Genomic DNA, 23,312 nt, shown 5'->3' with positions numbered 1-23,312 from the left:
TATATTTATCAAGGTAGGAGGATAGAATATATTTTATAAATTTATAAAAATGTGTTAGCTTGATTTATACATCTAAACAGACACATGGCATGTGGGCCTCCATTTGCACTCCTGCTCCAGGCCCTACAGTGGTGAGCAGTGGGCCTGCTCCTGGGCTCTCCTCCCATTGGGTTCCCTCCCACAGCAGGGGAAGACATGCAGTGGGCAGGCAAGAAGGAAACCAGGCTGAAGGCTCACCTGGGTGGCAGGCATATCCTTAAAGGGGACATGGCCATTGGCCAGCTCACACGCTGTGATTCCCACACTGTAGATGTCAGACTTGGCATCGTAACCCTGAAGATTCTGAGTCAGGAGAAAAAAAGCCACACATCACTCCATTTGTAGCCTTGGTTGTTCTTAGAAGAGAAAGGCATGGGACGACATCCAAGGAAAGGAAAAGAATGCCTGTCTCCAATCCCGCCCACTTTTCTTGCCTGTACTACCAAAGAGTAGCTGATATTTTAAAGGAAGGAGTGTTTGGTGCTGTGTAACAAGCAAGAGGAAGCGTGGGGCCCCGTGCTCCTGCTTAGTGGAGGGATGTGGAGAGCACCAAGTATTTCCAGAATGCTCACTCTTCCTGTAAAATGGGAAGGTCTCTAAAGGGAACTGAAATAGCATTAGGTCCAGTTTGGGACCCCACAGAGGGGAAACAACACCATCTGCAATGGGCACATAACGCCCATGCTGAGAGGCCTCCAGGTCCACCTGCCAAGAGGGAACCCCTCCCTCTGGAATCCCTTACTCCATTCAGAAGCGAAGCACCCCCATTCCAGGAAATTCCTGAAGTCTCCCTTGGGAAACTGAGTTGGCGAGGGGCTCCTCAGGACTCAGTCCACCGACCTGCTGGAGGACCTCCGGGCTGAGCCAAGGCAGAACCTTGACACTGTACTTAGGAAAGTCGTGGACCACACGCTGCCGCTGCCCGTGGCTGATCATGCTGAGGTTGCTACGTAAACCGGACAGGTAGACCTTCCCATCGGAGGAGATCAGAATGTGGCTGGCTTTGACACTCCTGGGAGGGTGGGGAAGAGAGAGGGTGTCATGGGGCAGCGGGAGCCCCTCATGCCACAAACCTTTGATCTTCACATACCAGCTCCAGTCGGCTCACTCCCTGGCAGTGTTTGGGTATATATTTTACACATGTATATATTCATGCCACTTATACATAAACACATATTTTTATATAGCACGTGTATGAAAAAACAGCAAACAGCATGACCCAATTTACGTATCACCAGATTTTAAAACTTATATTCTCTTCAAGTTCTCTTTTATGCCCACAGACCACTGCTTCCCCCACCATCTACTGCTTTTAATCTGTACTTTTTGTTTGTAGGTATCTTATAAAGCGTGGCATGGTTTTGTATGCATATCTTTTCGATTTACCTGACGGTGCTGTGCTCGCATCCCTTTCTTCCTTTACCTCTCAGTGCTGTTTACAAAGTCCATCTGTGTTGCCACCTGCATACAACTCACCTTTGGTCCTAACTGCCACCTGTACTCTGGGATGGGCTCTAACACTTTTACTCGCCGCTGTCCCAGGGGGGAACACGACACTGCCTCTAACCACCACGCGTGGGAACGATGACACCACATATAACCCCTGAGGGCTCTGTGTGAGGGTTTCTCTGGGGTGTCCGCCCGCAGCAGCATTGATGGTCCCAGTCCTGAGGGACCCTGGCCATGTCAGGCCATCTTCCACTCTGCGGCCAGGAGACCCCACCTCCTCACCACACTGGGCCTCATCCAGCCTCCACATTACACCCGTCTCAGGTGTACAGGGTGACATCCTCCTGTTTTAATTTGCTTTCCTGATTATTGTTGGCTTTGAGCATCTGTTCATACGACAGTTAGTCCCTTGGATTTCCTTTTTTACAAACTTCAAACCCTTTGCTCTTTTTTCTATTGCTTTGCTATCCTTTTCTTGATTCACAGGATTTCCTTGTTACAAATCTCCTGTCTGTTTTAGACAAACCTTACATCTCGCACGCTGTCACCCATTTCTTAATTTTGTTCATGGTGTCCTTCACTGGAGAGAGATCTTTAATTCTGATATAGTTAAAAACATCAATTTTTTTGTTTTAAGATGTTTTGTGCTTCTAAAATATCTAGACAGTCTTTGATGCCTCAGGCCACAAAATCATTTCCTTCTATCGCAGTTTCTAGTTTTATATCAGACATTGAGGCCACATCTGAAGTGCTCCTTTGTATGTGGAGTTAGGTAGGGTCCAGTTTCTTTATCCTCCCTACTGTGAGCTGCTTTTCCTGATACCATTTACTAAGCAACCTGCTTTCCCCCCAGCCTCTCTGCATAGGGCTGACTTTGGGGCACATATACCAGTTTGGGTGCTCTAAGGAAGGCGGGGGATGGAGGGTGTCCATGTCAGATGTTCTTCTCACACAGTACTCAGGACCAAGCCGCTCAGTAAAAAAAAAGTTAGCACTGACAGACTAAATGCTCTACCAAGTCAGAGCAAAGACAGAATCCCAAGCCTTGGTTTAAACTCTGACTTCACTAACTTCAGTCAACCTTCAACTGTTTGCTCAAGGGCTCAGGCCCAGATCCCTGCTCTTGGAAAGGGCGATTATTCCTAAGAATGCACCTGTGTACATATCCCATGTGGTGGATGTAGTCCAGGGCCTTGAGCACCCCCTGCAGGATGTAAGCAATCGCCAGTTCATTCATGCCATCCATGAAGTGCGTGCAGATGAGATCCTTTGCAGAACCTGAAGAAAACAATTGTGGGGGCAGGGGGAAGGGGAACAGAGAAGGGAAACCGCACGTGAGCCGGCTGACAACAGTGGTCTCAGAACACCTCTCTGCCAGGACCCCTGTCCCACTCACCATAGGCCATGAATGATGTGACAACCCACAGCTCATTGTCTGCAATAAAGGTGGCTCGATATGGCAGGATGTTGGGATGGCTGAAGAGTTTAGAGACATGAAGCTCTCCCTGAAAGCAATGGTAAGTGGAAGTCAGAATCAAGGGGCGCTGGCGAAGGACGCTCGTGATGGTGGCAGCATGAATAACATGGGGACCTACTACTTCTGGAGCTCTACTCCTGGGAGCAGCCTGTGGGCCACCCATAGGAGAGAAGCCAGGCTCTGCAGTCTCCACAGGGAGACCTGCACTGCTCTGCCAGCTTCTGCCTGAGTTTGGCTCCACCAGCTGATCTTAAAGGGCCTCAAGAAAAATTCCCCACCCACAGGGAAACCACGAACAACACAATAGAGGGTCCCAGCTCGCCACCTCGGAAACGATGAGAACCAACTGCTGACTGAAGACTGAGGAAGTAATAAGCTTAGAGCTTAGCTTGACTTCAAGGCCCAAGGCACGGAACTCCTCTTTAAGATAAGAAAACAAAAACTGTTTTTCTATTATAAAGGAAAATGTTGTAATCGATAGAACAAGGAAACAAAGCAGCAGAGAGCAAATGATAACTACTAGATATTCGAAGGTACTTCTCCAGCAACCTGGGATTGAGAGAGCAGCTACGAAAAGTGTCAGACCTATGGGATTTTAAAATAAATTTGGACAAAAGAACTACAGAAACTCTGGGGTCCTGGCCTCTGGGACATGAGCTAAGGCCAAATAGGCAATACCTTCTACCTGTCCACTGCTCCAAAAAATTAAGAATCCTAAAGTCCAACATGCTCTAGAATAAACTCAGGTATCTTTCTTCCCAAATAACTAAGCTGGGACTGACTGCTGGTTCCATTCTCAGACCCACAAAACTACTCTGACCACATGAATGGGTGTTAGGGGACCAGCAGATAAGCATGAATTCAGAGACACGGTATGAATGAAGTAGGGGGAGAGGCTGCACGTCCACCGCTGAAAATACACTGACCCAGGCCCTGAATCTCAGGGGTTCCCAGTGCAAGCCTGCGTCAGTGAAGGAGAGTCCAGTCCCCGGCCAGCTACTAGATCTGTGGTCTCTCCGTGTTTAACAAGAGGGCAGCTACTTGCTTCTGGAACAGAAAGGAACCTTGGGCCAACAGGACGACGAGAGCTGGAAGATGGCTGTCGTGGCTGAGCAGGTTGCCCTGAATCTGGAACAAGACTGCCTGGGTGTGAATCCCATCTCAACCACTTGCTAGTGTGTGTGACTACTGGCAAGTGACTTAGCCTCTCTGAATAATAAATGAATAAATGAGCCACAAAGCAGTCTTTGGAGAAGAAGACGGGACTATAAATTGGCCTGAGCAGCATTATAGAATCCTTAGTGCCAAACGCCCAGGATTCTTCATTAAGAGCTTCTGTAACATCTTGGTTTGGTCCACCTTCGTTTTCTGCCAGCTACTTTCGGAAGACAGATGTAAGAGACGCCTGGTGATTACTGTTAGAACGAAGAGCCCACCCTTCAAGTGGGCTTCACGTTTTATTTCACATTTTATTCACATTTTATTACCTGCAAGAACGTCACCATCTCATTGGAACAAGCTTCCAGGTTAATCCTTCGTACCGTCACGTACTCTCCTGTTGGTTTGTACCTTGCTAGATTCACGGTCATCAGGTCCTCAAATCCTTTCCCTAAAAGAGAAGGGGAATGCCATAAACAAGGACAATAGTCACAAAGGTTGCCTTAAAGAGACTTGATCTAAAAAGAAGATTCAAGTTAAAACTGTCACTACTGTTACCCTTGTGGCTGACATTTCTTAATTTGTCTCCTATCAGTTCCTTCTCAGCCAACCATTCAAACTGACTATGGCCCAGGACATCAGAAGCATACAAGCCAAAAAGAAAAAACTACAAAAGAGCTTTTCCTGGTAACATGATCTCTTTCCCCACACTTGGAAGATGAAAGCAAAGGAGACGCCCCCAAAGGCTGTTTTGTCACCCTGACTCCTGTTAACTAGCTGACAGCCTCTGGCACACATTCATCGAGGGTGTAGAGGAGATCGTGGCAGCGCCCTGGAGCCTGAGAATGGCAGTCCCTGGACTTTACCTATGACGGTGAGTAGCTCATAGCGCCCTCCCTCTGGCAGGAAGCTACTCATGATCTCCTGTTTAGAGATGGATGCTATCGACTCTGAGCTTGCCTCATTGGTCTAAAGAAAAAGAAAAATAGGTTAGTAAGAGAAAATGGGGTGTGGGATGGGAGTGGGAGGTGGTGATTCACACCCATGAGGAGACTGGCATCTAAACATATGAAGTCTGACTCTGGGTCAAAGAAATTGTCCAGGGGCGCCTGGGTGGCACAGCGCTTAAGCATCTGCCTTCGGCTCAGGGCGTGATCCCGGTGTTGTGGGATCGAGCCCCACATCAGGCTCCTCCGCTATGAGCCTGCTTCTTCCTCTCCCACTCCCCCTGCTTGTGTTCCCTCTCTCGCTGGCTGTCTCTATCTCTGTCGAATAAATAAATAAAATCTTTAAAAAAAAAAAAAAGGAAAAAAAAAGAAAACAGTTCTTGTGAAGTACATAGAAATTGGTATTAAAAATGTTACAAGATCTGGGGCGCCTGGGTGGCACAGCGGTTAAGCGTCTGCCTTCGGCTCAGGGCATGATCCCGGTGTAATGGGATCGAGCCCCACATCAGGCTCCTCTGCTAGGAGCCTGCTTCTTCCTCTCTCACTCCCCCTGCTTGTGTTCCCTCTCTCGCTGGTTGTCTCTATCTCTGTCGAATAAATAAATAAAATATTAAAAAAAAAAAAAGAAATTGTCCAGCACTATTCGATGAGAAATGTAAAACACCAGGTGTTCAATGTCGTCACCAGCTCTAATATCAGAGCCAGTAAATGTGAGCACCATCTAGGAATGGGGGTGGGGGACAGGCCCAGTTTCAGTTGACTGTTGATTTGCTTGTCCTTTCCAACAACTTGCTAAAAACTATGAAATTCTTTTTTTTTTTTAAGATTTTATTTATTTATTTGACAGAGATAGAGACAGCCAGCGAGAGAGGGAACACAAGCAGGGGGAGTGGGAGAGGAAGAAGCAGGCTCATAGCAGAGGAGCCTGATGTGGGGCTCGAACCCATAACGCCAGGATCATGCCCTGAGCCGAAGGCAGACGCTTAACCGCTGTGCCACCCAGGCGCCCCAAAAACTATGAAATTCTTAACTGGGGAAAGAATGTCTGGAGAAGGCCATGTTTAGAAAAGAGAAGGGGGATAGAGAGATGCGGGGGTCCTATATAAGGTCCTGACCACAAGATCCTAAAAGTCACAGGCTGAATCTTGCTATAGGGAAAGTGTGGCCATAAGAAGTCCTCTCTTTAGCAAACCAAGAGCCCAGGCCAATTATTCTCTGATATTTCCAACTGAAGCAAAAAACAAAACAAAACAAAATAAAAAAACAGAAAACCGAGCCAACACATAGGGCTGCAGGCAAGGAACAGAGCTGTCAGGTCTCAGCCATCATCCCAGGCGGCGGAAGTGACTTGCTTCCTTGTTCCTGCTGCAAATGAAGCTGGACTCCAGCCAGTTAGGATGTGGGCATCACACCTCTGGCCTTTGAGGTCCAGAAGAAGAGTGCCCAGCAAAATCGATGGCAGACCAACAGCTCAAAAGGCTGTTTCCTTCTTCTAGACCTAAATTTATTTGCATGATTTTGGGGCTATGTTTTTCTTTCTTTTGGATCCTCTTTCTTCAGATGTGTGTCCTACTGAAATGGAGAACCTTAGGCCAGCTCATATTTCATATGCTATATTCCTAAACCTGATGTTTCAAGCACATCTGGTTTCAAGAGTTCATGCTGCCAATGGGGAAAGAAACCACATGGGTTCTTCCTCTTGCACCTCTTACTATGACAGTAGGAGGAATCTCGTCAAGCAAATGAGAGCCCTGTCAGCAAATTTCTAATTCAATCAATTTTTCTATTTCTAAGATTCATCCATATTGTTGTATTTAGCCATGCTATACACCCATGTTGTGTAATAGTCATCTTGTGACTATATCTCAGTTTATCCATTCCAGTGTTGATGGGCTTTTTGGGTTGTTTTCAGTTCTGCTCTAATGAACTGTGCTATTAGAAACTCATTTGAAAGTGTCTCCTGATGTGTATATGCCAGAACTACTCTAAAGCTTATGCCCAGAAATTGAATTGCTAGGTTACAGAGTAAATGAACAATCAACTTTACAAACTAATACAAAATTGTTTTCCAAAATGGTGATACCAATCTACACTCCCCCCAGCATTATATGTATGTTCTCATTGATCCACTTTCCTCCATCACTTAATCAGACTTAATTTTTGCCAATGTCATTGTGGGTTTGATTTACATTTCCTTGGTTACTAATAAGGTTGAACATCTTTTCATGTATTTATTGGCCATGTAGGTTTCTCCCAGGTGAAACTGCCTCTTTGCGTCTCTTGTCCATTTTTCTACTGGGCTGTTCTAATGCAGGATTTCCCCAAAGTAGGCCCCCCGGAACACGGATCTTGGCAGTTAACACATAGGAACAGTTTACACGTTCAGTTAAATGAGAAAATGCAGCATTTTCAAAGCATATAAAGGCTTTGAGAAGTATTATAGTAAAGAAACTTGTTTAACTTCGTCTAACCTAGCATTTCCCAAATCTACTCATCCAGAGAATCTTTTGTTAAATTTTGGAAAAGATAATTTGGGAAAGGCTATTTTAAGTAAGACAAATGGTATACTACAAAGAGTGTAGGCTGAGGGGCCAGAGAGAGGCAGAACTTGAACTCAGGTCTATCACTTGCTCTGTGACCCTGGGCAAGTCACTCTAAACTCTTAGGATCTCTGTTATCTCATTAGTGGATTAATTCCCCGTTCATAGGGTTGTTGTGGCAATTAAACGAGATGAAATATGGAAAGAGCTTAGTGCTACCTGGTGTCTCGTAGATACTCAATTAATATGAGTTCTGTTCTTCTCCTCCCTCTTTTGCTGCCTACTGTTTGGTCACTCTCCTGTTCAACACGTAAGACGGAACAGAGAAAACGAAGAAAACAGAGAATCCTAAGAAGAGCTCGATAAATAGTTAAGGTTGGTTTGATTTTGGTTTTTACAGTTATCTGTGTTTTCAAATGCTCTGAAAACAAATTCTAGGCTCATTGATAGCCAGTATAGCTTCTTGACACTGTCCAGTCTTCAGAATAATCCTAAGATACTGGATAGTGCATTCCAAGTGCCTCAGACAGGTGAGAGATACACAGCCGAGGGACAAAGTGTGAGCCAAAAGCCCAAACCAGGAGCTCTGAAATGGCAGCTCACCATTTGTTTAGGACTGACAGGCTGCAAGCTGAGTTAGTCTTCAGTCCCATCTTCTTAACCTCCTCCCTCTCACCATCTGCACCTATTCTTGTTCTTCTGCGGATCCTGTTTTCTCAGGTATCAATCTACTCCTCGGTCAAATCGGTGTCATGAGTTAACACAAAACCCAGGGGGTGGCTTGCAGACCCTAAGTCCCTACTTTGGCCTGTGAGGATCCACGTGACTCGGACCCTGCGTACTTCTAACGACTGCATCCCTTACCACATCCCCGACTCACTATACTTGACCCATGTGAACAGGCACACTTCGGTCTTAAGAAGCTCACACCAGCAGTCCCTTTGTCTGGAACACTCCTGCCCTACTCCTTCCTTGCCCCTGCCCATTTTCTCGTAGCCACTTCTTCCTTATGACTAAGGTCTCGACTTAAACGTCCGTCATCTGCGCACCGAAGGCTCTGTGCAGAAAGTAAAGTAGGCTCCCAGTCACTTTATTCTACCATCTTGCTTGACTTTCCTCAGGGAACGTTATCACGGCCTCCTCTACTAGAATGCAAGCTCCCTGAGGGCATGGACCTTGTCTGTCTTGCCACCGAGGTGTTCCCCAATGCCTACAATGAGGCTGCCACATACAAAGTTCATTTAAGCAAAGTTTGAACTGAGAAGGTCTCCTGCCCATGCCCTTGTCATTGCTGAAGAGGAGAGTAGGGGGCATGTACCAGCCAGTTCCACCGGAGACAGAGTTCAACATATCGACCTAGACTGGAAACACCTGCCCTCATGCGACACACTCATTAAATCCCTTGTAATTGGGGGCGCTTTATAGATCAGAATCTGGTACCTGCCTCTGAGAAAGTACTGCATTTTTTAGCAGGTAGCAATATAGTCCCAAAGAGAACAAATCTAGAACTACTATATATTTGAAGGTCTTCTCTCCTTTGATTTCCAGGCAAACTCCTTAATATTTCTTTAATTTGAAAAAGAGACTATGAAGGACAGCTGGAGTTGTGAGATGAAAGTACTTATTAAATGCATTTTAAATAACTCCCTTGGGAAAAACTACTGATAGATACTTTTTTATGACCTATGTCCCTCCTCCTTGCTACGAGTGCATACAAGACATACTGTCTAGTAGGCTACACACTAAAGGCACACTCTTGTTGAGCCTAGGTAGGAAACGATGTAGTAAACTACTGGTATGATTAGGTAGTAACTTGGCAAATATTTCTACTATCTTTGTTGACTACAGAAAATGACTCAAAAATGTTAGTTTTAGGAACTAAAATTCTTAAGGTAATTGGGAATGTGAGTTCTTGGCAGTCGGGAATTGCCTGAGATGAACTAGTCTAGTGGTTGCTGTCCCCATCTCACTGCAATGATCCTAAAATGGGCAAGTTCTAGTTTGTGGATGTTCTGTAGGTCTGAACTCAGACAGAAACCAACCTTTATTTAGGAAAACAAACAAACAAAGACAGTATTTTGAAAGGAAGAGGTCGGGTCTGATATTGCCACAAGAGAGGCGGGTTAGGGGAGTGTACTGTTTCAGAGTTAGAAAAGGCCAAAATTCAGATGCAAAGGATGAAATGTTTAGTCCATTCTCTTTAAACACAGCATGACATAGTTGTATTAGTGTGATGTATAATCTCAAATTGTCTAGAGAAACTAATTCTAGCAAAGCTTCTTAGTTTCCCCTGCCATGAAAAGCATTTTATTCATTTTGAATCATTTGGAAAATACATAAGCTTCTGATAGCCAGAAATGACCATTAAATAACTTTGTTTAAAGAGTTTAAGACGAAGCACAACAGAGCACACAAAGACAATATTTGTGAAATGCTATGCCCACCCCCCACCACCAGGTTTCACACAGGATAACTCTTGGCATCATGCCAGCAGCTGTGAAAATATAAAATTACATTTAATAGGTTTCTATTCTGGAAAAATATCTAACTGATGGTACAGGGAATGTTTTTTGGTCTCCCGAATGGAACATATTTGGATCTGATGGAGAGGTGCTCCTGACTAGCAGACTACATAAGCACAACCAAAGCTTCACTCAGAGAGAAATTCCTAGTCAACGTCACTGTCCTTCCACTGTGGAGCTGCCTGCAAACGGGGCAGATGCCTGTCATCTGAAAAGACTAAGAAGTCTACTTAGAAAAGGGTTCTTACCCCTCTCTTTATAAGACACTGATTCACATTATCAAAAATAGCTTGGTACACTGTGCACATCTGTTGTTACTTACTTTGGTAAAATAAACGACAAGACTAGGAAGCAGGGCAAGAGTCTTTGAACTTTTGCCAATAAAAAAAAAGCACCTCCCTTTTGTACTTTTTAATGTGGGGTTTTGTTTTAAAGGTAGGAGATTTGAGGTACTGCCTATAATCTAGATAGAGCTCTGTATGATCTCTGTGGACTGAAATCGATTAGCAATAGACCAAGGATGGAAAATTTAGTACCACTAGCTACTAAAAGATAACCACATCTTAGATTGTTGAAACGTTTTTTTGGAGGAGGTGGTGGGGGACTGGTAGGGTCGGGAAGGGGAGGAGACCTTAATCCCCAAGGGAGAGAAAAAAGTGCCTGAGAGCGTTTCAGCTTCCAGAGTACACATCTAAATCTTTCCAGGGTGAAACCTGAATTTCCACAAGTAAAAGAATTACAAATAAAACTCACTGAGATAAGCAGAAACATAAAATGATAAGCCAACCAAAACCACAGATTTCCACAAGAAGTCATCCCCATGCAACAGCCATAGTGCTAGAGCCTAGAAAGTCACTTACTTTTCTCCGAGTGCCACCCGGAGGCTGCTCTGGAGTAGAGAAACTGATTGTTGGCATTTTGTTTTTTAGCAGAAGACAGATCCACATTCACAGCAGCAATTATTGCACTTAGGACAACATTTATTTATAGAAACCACTTAAGAGTCATTATGGTAAAAAGTGCCTGCAGTGCCATGTATGAACACATACACATGTACATACACAGAGAGAGACCCACAGTCAAAACACTACACACAGATGGGGTTTTAAACATGAATCTCTGGCTCTTCACAACATGGCAAGGCTACTATTCTCTGGGCATTCTTTGGCAAGTGTAACTCAACTGCTGTAATTCTAGTCTTAAATTTACTTTCCATCAGCACACAATGTTACTTTCAATAGGCTGGTTTCAGAGTCTTATACTGTGAACAAAACATTCATTATAAAGTTATAGAGATGGTTGGCTATTTCCCAGAAAGTGCAGGGACTAGAAAACAGGCTTTCAAAAAAAAAAAGGCAAAAAAGGTTTTAGTACAGCAACATGTATACGTGGGACCATTACCCAGTTAAGATTCTCCAGTCACATGCATTCTATTCTGAATACAAATAAAGGAAGGGCTTTTTGGCCCTTTGCTACTCTAGGTGAAAACAGATAAAGCAAAGGACAACTGAAATAACTTTCTGCCCTTAAATCAGACAAATTCTCTATCCGTATTTTTTATTTTCATCATTCTATGAAAGTGAGAAAAACCGTCAAAGTCGATTTTTAACTGGGAAGTATCAGAATGATCACACATTTCCAAATATCTTAAATTAGAAATCAGAGCACCCAACTGTATTGTTAGAGGAGACTGGCTACAGAGTAAATTAGCCTCAATTTGTCAAAATAAGATTATTTATTTATTTATTTTTTCTGGTACACAAATGACAGGTGCATTTACTTAAGACAGTCTGTTAAAGGTAAGAAGCCAAGTGAACAGATTAATTCAAATGAAGTCCAATCTTGTAGAGTAGAAGGCAAATTCCAAGTTATATAAAATTTGATAAAATATACATCATCAAGCTGTAAACAACAGACAGAACAATCCCTTCACTCTCCTCAAATTAGAGACTAGGAAATTGTCAAAAGACTGCCAGAGATCCTACACTCAAGACGCTGAAACCAAAATCCTTAATTCAATTCACATATACTGGAATATTTTTAACTAATTAATTGTAAACTGGACTTCCAACTCAACTGTCATCAATGCCAATGTTTACTTTTAAACCAATGGTATTCCCATTAAAGATGAGAAGAAAATGAGGACAGGACCAGAATATAGTATTTTTTTTCCCACTAGCTTTTCCTTTACTGTGCAGCTAATTTTTATTCTTCAGAACTAAAACAAAAATAACTCATTATTTTTCTAAACTCTCATTTGTCTAAAACATAACAAATAATACTTCTCTGAAGGTCTTTGAGTGGCATTAAGGAAAATAAATTAACAGGTATCACCTAGTAACTAACAGGTTTCAGTTCTCAATGACTTAAGTCTATCTGAGGGTATTTTGTTTGATCAGTCAATCAATGCACTTATCTGATAACTTGTTTCTTTAGCTGAAGACAGTGTCTTGGTATTCAGACACCAAGAATGGGGCTCTACTACTGTTATTTGTATAGAAAAGAATTTTCTTTGCCTTAAATTAAGATCCCAGTTCTCAAAAAGGCTCAATTCCAAAAGAATCATAGGCGAATGCCTGGCCCTGTTAAACTTCAAAATTGCAAGGTTACGACTTCCGAAATCAGCATGTGGATTTTACAACAGGAAGTCAGTTAATATTTTTGTCCTGGCAGATTTATTTTTCCCTTAGTTCTCTGAAGTCTCATAATTTCTACCATGAAAAGATGAGTCAACTAGATTGATCAGTAAACCAGAACTTTTGTATCATTTGTACTTTTGTCCTAATAATTTTATTTTTAAAGTCTTCAAGGTTAGAAGATTTTAAACACTTAAGTTTTCTTCCTTTAAGAATATGTCTTTCAACTGGATGAATACTTAGAAGAAATAAATATGCCTTTAAGTAAATACTGACTTTCTAACAATCAAGACAGGCCAAGGTCAACTGCCAGATGAGCCCTCAAATCTTTGGGATACCATGGATTCAAAATGGAGCCAAACAACAGAACTATCCTTTACACTTGCCCTTCCAATTGCTAATTTCTAGAAATTGATTTAGTCAACAAGAGTAGTGACATTTATCCTGAAGTGATGGCTAAATGCCATACTGTACTTACCTCCAAATAGCTCCAAATCTCTTAAGCCCTCAACAATGAACTTTTCCGAGACCCACCGCTAAAGAGGAAAACCCCAAAGAGAATTAGTATTTCTTCCAAGTCACAAAAAATTAGCTATCAGCCATTAGACAAACAAATAAACTACAAAAACAGAATCATGCGGTACAGTTAAGATGCATTTCTATGGAACAATTTTGAAAAGAATCCTGGATTTAAATCAACTGAAAACAACAGGTTAATTCCTTTCTCTATTCTTCTTCGCCTAATTTGATAAATAATCCTTAAATCTGACAGACAGATGAGAAACATGTGGTACTGGCCCTAATAATGAAGAAGGTTTTTTGTCCCTCCTAGACATAAAACTACCTTCTGGTTCCATCTGACTCACTCAATGGCTGTCTATTACAGATGCTTTGGATCATGAATGACAATGTGAAAAATGCTACTGGAATTCATAATATGGAAAACAGAGATGAAACAGTTTTGCACAAGCCTCTGTTAGTCTGTAAAAGAAAATAGTAAGCTGCATATTCTTTCATCCACTAGGATTTCTAAGGACATCACTACTATATTTTCTACCAGGTTTACAAGGACCACACTAACTTTACCAATCATGGTTCACTTTACTATCCTATTTCAAATGAGTATTGGATTCCTTAATACTGATAAAGTGCTCTGGTTTCACATGAATCAGGTGAGGGTGACACAGAAAAGAAGCTCGTATGTAAAAGTAATGGAATCACGATTGAATTTCACTTAGGGACTAGTGTTCAAGTTTGGCTTGGGGGCATTCTTTCCACCAGGCAGAGTTCAGGCTAAGGAGAGATTCTGTTTTTCCTCTTACTTAACAGTGAAGTTTACTCTTCCCAGTATAAATTATTCTTATATACACAAACACCAGAAAAAAGAAGATTAAGTAACATTCAGAAATAAGTTGTATAATATGGGTTATGAATTGGAACTACAACATCACTCTCCGTCCTTTTCTTTCTAAATTAAAAAAAGAACACCCAAAATAAAAAACTTTATAAAAAATAATATGTACTGTATCACAAAATATGACATATACTTTAATATTTAAAGGAAGTGGTATGTTCATGTGTCACATAGCACTTCCTCCTTGTTATAGAATTTTAAAATAATTACTACTGCATTTAGAAATTAAATACTTGATAATAAACAAAATACAATGCTCTTTTATGAAGTCATGGAAGCTTATAAAGAAGCTAAATCCAGTATTTGTTCTTGAGGTCATTTTAGCTGGTGAAGTTTTCAGGTGTAATAACATTTTTCACGTTCAAAGAGTCTTCAGTTAAAACTTATGATTAAACTTAGAAAAAGTGTTCAAATAATGACAATTTGATACTGATTTTTAAAACACACAAACTCATTGAAAATACATAGGAAATAGGCAGCTTATTAGCGATTACATATCTATAGTGAAAAGGGACATTGATTCATTTAATTTTGTATGAGTGATATTCTTGAAATAAGCCACCATTTCTACTCTATCAGACAAGCTGGTGGGTGTATTTGTCTCTAGTCAGCCTCTGCCTGCAAGCTCTTTTCTTAGGAGTGGAGGCTGCAATATCTGCTTTACTTCCCACATGCCTCACATCCATAGGATTCTGAGCATCACATAAAAACCACCTACAGTATCTGCCAAAACACACTGCTTTACAGAAAATAAAAATAGTAAAGCCAGAAGAATAGAAACACTCACCCTAATTCGCTCTGGTTTACTTACAAGAAAAGACATGAGTTCCTAATGTGTAGACCTACTTCAATTTCAAAAATTTAAACCTAAAAGGAAAATAGAAACAGGTTAGTCAAATCTCCTTTTATAGAAATGCCTTTTGATTAACAAAAACTTACTATGAGTCTACCACTCAAAGCACTGTACCAGACCTATAAATTTCTAGATTCTAAAGATTGGTTTAGAGAATCTTTGAGTGACAATAAAACTGGATGTACTCTAGCCAAGTACATTCGGAAATACTGCAATCTCTGTAAGAAAAGACAGGTTTGTTATTGTATGGTTTTCTTCTTTAATTTTTAAATTTCTCTTGACCCAATTCCCCACTGATCCTTTCCCAGAAGCAATTACATTTGCTTTTTTTGGCTGTTTATCCTGCTTTTTATTATCATTCTTAAATAATGTTTATATGGCCATGACTTATCCGTTTTAGACACTTCTCTACTAACTTTCTACTGTGGTAGATGAAGACTAAGCTCTCCTACATCACCTTCCTGCACCCTACTTTCTTGCCTTCATTCTCTCCACACAATTCTGGCATAATGTTTGATTAAATAAAAAATCCACATTTACATTGTTATGACTGTGGAAACACGGTTCAGAGCCGAGGCAAACAAAGATGACCATGTCTGTTTTCTTGTACACCATTAGTTTTCCTGGAGTTAATAATGGACTCATATTTTTTTTACTTGTTTGGTTTCCCACATAGCTGTTACTTTTTCCAAGTACATCTCTGCTATTTGTCTTATCAATATATTTTACCATACATTTGAACTTATCCATTCCAATTTGTCCCTGGAGATTGCCTTTCCAAGGCCCTCCATCCCCCTGCTACAACCCAGACTAGTTGTTTCCTAGGCCAGCTGCACTTAGCTGTTTGGGTTTGTTTTTTTTTTTAACATTTTATTTATTTGACAGAGAGACAGGGTACACAGCAGGGTGAGTGGGAGAGGGAGAAGCAGGCTTCCTGCTAAGCAGGGAGCCCGATGTGGTACTCGATCCCAGGACCCTGGGATCACGACCCGAGCCAAAGGCAGATGTTTAACGACTGAGCCACCCAGGTTCCCCTATGTATAGAATTCCTAATAAAGACATACTTCTAGAATTATCTAGAATTAATTTATACTTGTTTCACTCCTATTTTACAACTCTACTTTCCAAGAGATTTCTTCAATGTTATTTTTTAACCCTTCTACTAATTTTTAAATTTTGGTTACACATTTCCAAGAGCTTTTGCCATTTCTCAAATGTTATCTTCTTTTATATCATCCTGATCTTGTTTTATGTTTGCTTAATTTATAGTTAAAAATTATATCTAGAGAGGCGCCTGGGTGGCTTTGTCGGTTCAGCGTCTGTCTTCAGCTCATCGGGCTCTCTGCTCTGTAGCAAGTCTGCTTCTCCCTCTCCCTTTGCCTCTGTGATCTTGCTCTCTCTCAAGTAAATAAATAAAATCTTTTAAAAAAATTATATCTAGAATGACTAAAAGCATAATGCATCATGACCAAGTGGGGTTTATCTCAGGAACTAAAGACTTTCTTAACACTAAAAAATGAATCAATGTATACCAAACTGTTTTTGTCTGAGGTTGTTTGAAATAAAAAACAACCAATTTTAAGGAGTTAAAAAAATGGTGGGGTGGGCAGGAAAAAAAATGAACTCAGTCAGTAGAGCATGAGACTCTTCATCTCCTGGTCATGAGTTCAAACCCCACACTGGGCATTAGAACTTACTTAAAAAAAAAAAAAATCAGTATAACTTTACCAGAGTAACTGAGTAAACAAGAAAAAAAAAAAAATACAATCATCTCAGTAGAGAAAATCATCTGAAAAAATTCAGTATCAATTCATGATTTTAAGAAAACCTCTCAGTCAACTAGGAATAGTTATATAGGAATAGGATAGAAATAGAATTTACCAAGTCAACTCGGTAAAAGATATGTATGAAGGGGACGCCTGGGTGGCTCAGTTGGTTGGACATCAGACTCTTGATTTTGGCTCAGGTCATGATCTCAGGGTTGGGATCAAGCCCTGCCATCGGGCTCTGCACTCAGTGTGGAGTCTGCTTATCACTCTCCCTCTGCTCCTCCCCCCCACTTGCACTCACTCTCTCTCTCTCTCTCTCTCAAATAAATAAATAAATAAAATCTTTAAAAATAATAATAAAATAAAGTATGTATGAAAAATGTATAGCTAACATCATATTTAGTAGTAAAAAGAATTAGTGAGTTTCCTCTAAAAACAGAGCAAAACAAGAATGTTTGCTTTTATCACTTGTTCATCATTGTACTAGTGGTCTTGGCCAATGCAAAAAGGAAAAAGAAGAAACAAAAGGCATACAGATTGGAAAAGAAGGTGTAAAACTCTTTATTCATAGACAACATGATTGTATATATAGAAAATTCTAAGTATTCTACAGAAAAAAATCATTAGACCTAAAAAAATGAATTTAGAAAGAAGGCCAATTACAAAACCCAACTGTATTTTTATGTACTAGCAATGAACAATTAGAAAATGAAATTTAAGAAAACGAAACTAACTATAATACCAACAAAAACATAAAATAATTAGGAATAATTTCTTTAAAATTATAAGAACTTGTATGTTTAAAAATTATAAAACATTGCTAAGAGGTATTAAAGATAAACTAAATAAGAGATATGCTATGTTCATAGATTGGAAGACTCAATACTGTGAAGATATAAACTCCCTCCAAATTGATCTATAGATTCAGTGCAATCCCAATCAAAATCCCAGCAGACTTTTAGGAAGGAAATGATAAGCTGATCTTAAAATTTATATGGAAATACAAGGGACCTAAAATAGTGAAAATGATTTTGAAAAAGAACAAAGTTAGAAGACTTACATTATTTCCAGACTTACTTTAATGCTACAGTAATCAAGACAGTGTACTTTGGTCTAGGACAGACAAATGGATTAATGAAACAAAACAGAGAATGCAGAAATAGATCCGTGCATGTATGGTCAATTAATTTTCAAGAGAGGGGCCAGAGTAATTCCATGGGGGAAAAATAACCTAGATACAACTTAATATCTACTTAGAAAAAATGAACTTTCACCCTTACCTTATAGGATACACAAAAATTAACTTGAAGTGGATCATAGAACTAAAGAAAAAGTTAAAACTACTAAATAAAACAGAGGAGAGAATCTTCATCATGTTGGGATAAGTAAAAATTAAAAAAAGAACATCAAGGGGCGCCTGGGTGGCACAGTGGTTGGGCGTCTGCCTTCGGCTCAGGGCGTGATCCCGGTGTTATGGGATTGAGCCCCACATCAGGCTCCTCCGCTGTGAGCCTGCTTCTTCCTCTCCCGCTCCCCCTGCTTGTGTTCCCTCTCTTGCTGGCTGTCTCTATCTCTGTCGAATAAATAAATAAAATCTTTAAAAAAAAAAATAACATCAAGAGCATGAAATGAAAAAGAAAAATATGATAAACTTTATGAAAATTAAAAACTTCTACCTTCGAAAGACAGCACTAAGAAAATATACAAGTTGGGAGAGAACAGTCTGTGTGTCTACAAAACATTTTGTATACAGAATATTTAAAGAACTTCTACAACTCAGTAAGACAACTCAACTTAAAAAATGGGCAACAGATTTGAACAGAAGAGGTGGAATGGCCACTAAGCTCATGAAATGATGCTCAGCATCACTTGCCATCAGGGAAATGTATATAAAGCCACAATGAGATACCACTACATACCTACTGAAATGGCTAAAAATAAAGACTGCCAATACCAAGTGTTGGCAAGAATAGTGACCAATAGAAACTCTCATTCATTGCTGATGGGGATGCAAACTACTATAATAGCCACTTTGGAAAATAGTTTAGTAGCTTCCTATGACCCAGTAAGTCTGCTCTAGGTAGTCTACTCAAGAGAAATGAAAACATATGTTCACATGGACTTGTACATGAATGTTCATAACAGCATTATTCACAATGGCCCCAAATTGGAAACAATCCAAATGTCTATCAACTGGTAAGTGAAAAAACAAAATGTGGTATATATACCAGTGGAATATTACACAGCAATGAAAAGGAACAAACTACTGATACATACAACAATGTCATATTAAGTGAAAGTCAGACATAAATCTATATATTGTTTCCATATACATGAAATTCTGGAAAAAGTAAAAATATTATGACAGAAAGCAGGTCTTTGGTTGCCTGGGACCAAGGGTAAGAGGAGGGACCAAATTCAAAGAGACACGCGAGAACTTTTTGGGTGGTGGAAATGTTCTGTATTTTGATTGCATGGTAGTTACACAAGTGTATCTGTCGAAACTCAACAAACCATACATACTTAATGTAGGTATATTTTACTGTAGGTAAATTATATCTCAACAAAAATGACTTTAAAAGTAAAATGACTAAAATAAATAATCAGAAACACTTTTGAAGAATCTAGAAAAAAATCCCTGCCACATTTCCCTTCTTTTTTTTTTTTTTTTTTTTTTTGAGGTAGGTTGGGGTTTTGAGGGATTGTGGTAGTATATAGTATAGCAATGGGAGTGGGAACTTAATCAGATACATAGAGTTCTTGGAATCCTTAGAACTGCTTCAGAGAAATCAAAGCAATGGATTTCAATCCAGGGAAGAGAGGAGGCCTTTTAAAATCATCTATATATTTTTATCAAATTGCATTTATCTTCACCCCTATCTAATCTTCTTATAGAAGATCATCACCATGTTGAGAATCATTTATCCTGGCATGAAATAGAAAAATATGGACTGGATTTTTTTAAAAAAAGATTATTAGAGTGCACATTATTTAATAACATTAAACACAAAGCATCATGCAAAAGAAATTTAAGAGGAAGCAGGGTCCATATCCAAATATAGTCTACAACAGAAAGAACATAGAATATTAATGTAGATAAAAAGATGATTTTTATCTGCAGAAGGAACTACCTATGCTCTGGGAAAATATTGGAAACAGAAAATAAAGTCAATCCCCAAACACCGTATAAATTAATATAACAAACCTAAGAACTGGTCCTAGACTACCACACCAACAGCTTCATTAATTATTTGAACATGGGTTCTCAAACCAGGATGTGTTTCAAATTAACTCATGTAGTTATAAAAACCGATGAATGCTCAAACTCCCACCTTCAAAATTTTTTAATTCAGCAGGTCTGGGGAACGCACAGGTAGAAATGGGCAAGTCCTTATGGTGTTCAGCAAAGGGAAAGACAGTTACTATAAGCTGGGATGGACCTGGATAGCTTTATTGCAGGGGTGGGGCTTCAGTGTCAAATAGGACCTAAAGAAAATGGGAATTCCAAGCATGAAATAGTATTAGCTGCTCATTTTTAGTGCTTACTTTGTTTTGTCCACAATTGTATCTCCCAGTTTCTAGAACAGTGCCTATCACATAGCAGGTACTCAGTAATGTTGACTGACTGACTGACCAAATATACCGAGAAGTATGTTAGCACTTTGCATAACAAGTTATAGAAGCACAACTCCAGATATATGAGAACAATGAAGAAGCCTTACGTGCATGCTAGAGTATGGATTTTCTTCACCAGGCAGTAGGAAGCCACTGCAGATTTTAAACAGAAAGGTGACAAACACAAAACAGTGGTCTAAGATAGTGTCTCTCAAACTTTATTGCGCATTCAAATAATTTGAGGATCTTGTTAAAAGTGCAGATTTTGATTTAGAAGGTCTGGAGTGAGGCCTGGTACTTCTAACAAACTCCCAGATGATGGTAACACTGCTGGTCTGTGGACCATCGTACTGACTAATGTTTGAGAAGCCTTGTTCTAAGAAACATTCTAAGGAATATTAATCTGCCAACGGATGTGAGAAGGGGAGGTGAAAAATCCCCAGAGAAAGGAATACCATTAGAACACAATTATAGTGAACCATATTTGGGGTGATAAGAGCTTGTAGCAGAGGGAGTGTTAAGAAATAGATGGCTAGGGGATGAAGGAAAAATAAAGAAATTCTATTTAGTTAGTAAGGACACCATAAGTCATCTAGCCTACCCTCCACCCTTCGGGGGAACAGCTTTTACAAACTCCTGGATGTAAGGTTATTTAGCCTCTGCATGAAAACTTCCCCTGCCAGAGACTCACTACCTTATCATGGAACCCATTCTACTTGTGGACAACTCTGATGACTCTTGATTTTTTTTGTGCCCAAGTAACTCAGAGGTGGAAGTGGTTCTGGTGGGAAAATGAGTTCAAGTTTTTAAATCATGTTGAGGTTGAGAAAAGAGTTCTATATTCCAAGTGAGAAGATATAGCAGTCAGTTAGAAAAGTAAGACTGATGCTTAAGAGAGATGTTAGAGATGGCTATGTGGACCTGGGAGTTAGCAGCCAAAGCTATACAAGTGACAAAAGCACTGAAGGAGAAAATGGGGAGAAAAAAGCAGAAGGCTGGGAAGCAAGCCTTGGGATAGGTCCATATTTAGGACATCATGCTTGAAGGCAGGTAGGAGAAAATGGAATCCAAAGGAAAAACTTTAAAGACTCTGCTTCCCCTCCTGGACCACTTTCGCTCCCCCAACCTGGTTAACTTTGACCTATCATTCCTTACTACTCATCTCAGGTACCCTGTGCTACGGAAATCCTCCCTGACCGCCATTCCCCCCCACCTCTGTTAGGTGTTCAGCCTCTGTATTCAACCCTTACACCTACCACAATGTTAACTGCCAATGCATCTTATTCACTCACTATTGCATTCCCACGGGCTGCTGTGCCCAACACATAAGATGGGCACTCCCATATCTGTTAAATTGTTAATAGCAAAAATAATAAAAGCAGCAAGCACTTATGGTGAACTTACTATGTGCAAGGATCTGTGCTAAATGCATCACAGAGATCAGCTCACCATAAGTATCATCTTCCTCATTTTACAGACCAGGAACTTAAAAGCTCAGAGAGGCTAAATGCCCAGAATGATACAGGCAACTGGTAGAGCACCCATTAGATCTGTTCCAAAGCCTATGCTCTAGAAACCAGAGTGATTACAGAGAAGTCTAGGGAGAAGTATCAAGACTGTGTCTGCAAAGATACAATGATGACTGACTGAGAAGACATCGTCTGATTTGACAATGCTGCTGACCGGATGCCAAATAGAATAGAAAAGAATTCGTTTACCTTGCTTTATTTTTTCCCTTTTCCCTGTTTTTGTCACTGTTTTCTAAACTTCTTCCATGTCTGGGGTTACAACTACAAACACTGCATTTGAGTCACAATACTCTAAGAAACCTGGTTGAAAGGTGGGGGAACAGACCTAACAAGTTCAGCACTGTAACTAATAGCTGAATAGGTTCCTGGCCTAAGGCAAGTAACCAGATGAGACTTGGTTTCTTCAACTCTCAGGAACAAGAAACAGTCTTGGGTGTCTTTAGACAGTATGAATCAGTCAATGAAGAACTGTCCTAATGCCTCAGATACATACTGGAATACGGTTCTACTTTAACAGGTATTATACAGTAAGAAAAGGACCAGTTCGAACGGCTTTTCCTCTTCGGGAAAGTCGAGTTGGAATATGCTAGGTTATCTTAACAGAAGGCTGGGCAGAAAAAGTAGTACCCCATTTCCTGGAAACTTGAACAATTTTATTTAACCACTCCCCTTCCCTCGCGCTCACTTCCCTACCCCCACCGCCCATCTCCACCCCAAATCTGCGGGCACTGAAACATTCTTGGAAAACAACAAGGCAATTAGAAGCGTTTTGTTTTTGCTGATTCAGGGAGTCACCTAAATCTCTCTCCTTAAGGGGGTTTTGATTCGCTGTCCAGCCTGGGATAGATGGGAATTGGGATTGTGGGATGGGGGTAGGGGGGTCAGCACAAGATCGGCCGCCTCTTTGGGCAGGGCAAGCTGACACCCGGGCCCCAGGCTCCCCACCTAGGAGTCAGGGGAAAAGATGGGTACGGAAAGCAGGCGCTCGCCTCTCTCGCCCGGCAACTCCGCTCGGCCGTCTCCCGGGCAGGCCCAAGCCTATTCTGTTCTCAAGCTGGAGCCCCTAATTGCGGGAATCGAAGAGGACGGGGTGAAAGGGGGCCCGTGGAGGGTGAGGGGGGGCCAGGATGGCCGATCTGACGAAGGCCCGCCCCTGAGGAGATGGAATCGGCGTCAGGGCGAGGAGGGACTGGTCCCTGGAGCGCACCAGGCGGCCCCGCCAGCCCGGTACCTGGTCCTGGAGTTAGCGAGCAGTCCCGACCCCGTCTCAGCTCCGCCTCCTTAGTTTAGGGCCGCGCCGCCAGGCCAGTTGCTGGGGGTAGGGGGAGGTACGCAACGTGCCATGCGCAGTAGCGGGACCGGGG

General features: G+C 41.0%; 1 protein-coding gene across 8 annotated transcripts in view; it reads right to left on the bottom strand.

Moving 5' to 3' along the window:
* The window catches only part of STRADA (STE20 related adaptor alpha), a 26,742-nt gene extending 3,430 nt beyond the window's left edge, over window positions 1-23,312 (bottom strand). The window contains exons 1-10 of one of the 8 annotated variants that reach the window (XM_008693603.2): window positions 23,180-23,311; window positions 14,970-15,049; window positions 13,247-13,304; window positions 10,993-11,021; window positions 4,990-5,092; window positions 4,453-4,574; window positions 2,885-2,993; window positions 2,643-2,766; window positions 880-1,051; window positions 238-342 (exon numbers count right to left, since the gene is read on the bottom strand). In XM_008693603.2, coding sequence (XP_008691825.1) covers window positions 238-342; window positions 880-1,051; window positions 2,643-2,766; window positions 2,885-2,993; window positions 4,453-4,574; window positions 4,990-5,092; window positions 10,993-11,021; window positions 13,247-13,304; window positions 14,970-15,005 — 858 coding nt within the window. In that variant the 5' untranslated portion in view covers window positions 15,006-15,049; window positions 23,180-23,311. Of the gene's footprint in view, window positions 1-237; window positions 343-879; window positions 1,052-2,642; window positions 2,767-2,884; window positions 2,994-4,452; window positions 4,575-4,989; window positions 5,093-10,992; window positions 11,022-13,246; window positions 13,305-14,969; window positions 15,050-23,179 lie in introns of all 8 variants that reach the window. The other 7 variants (XM_040640416.1, XM_040640415.1, XM_040640413.1 and 4 more) reach the window with 7 other exon arrangements.

This window comes from Ursus maritimus, unplaced genomic scaffold (assembly GCF_017311325.1).
Source record: "Ursus maritimus isolate PB19 unplaced genomic scaffold, ASM1731132v1 scaffold_24, whole genome shotgun sequence".
NCBI lineage: Eukaryota > Metazoa > Chordata > Mammalia > Carnivora > Ursidae > Ursus > Ursus maritimus.
Note: the sequence above shows the minus strand (reverse complement) of the source record. Positions and strands in the feature narration are given on the sequence as shown.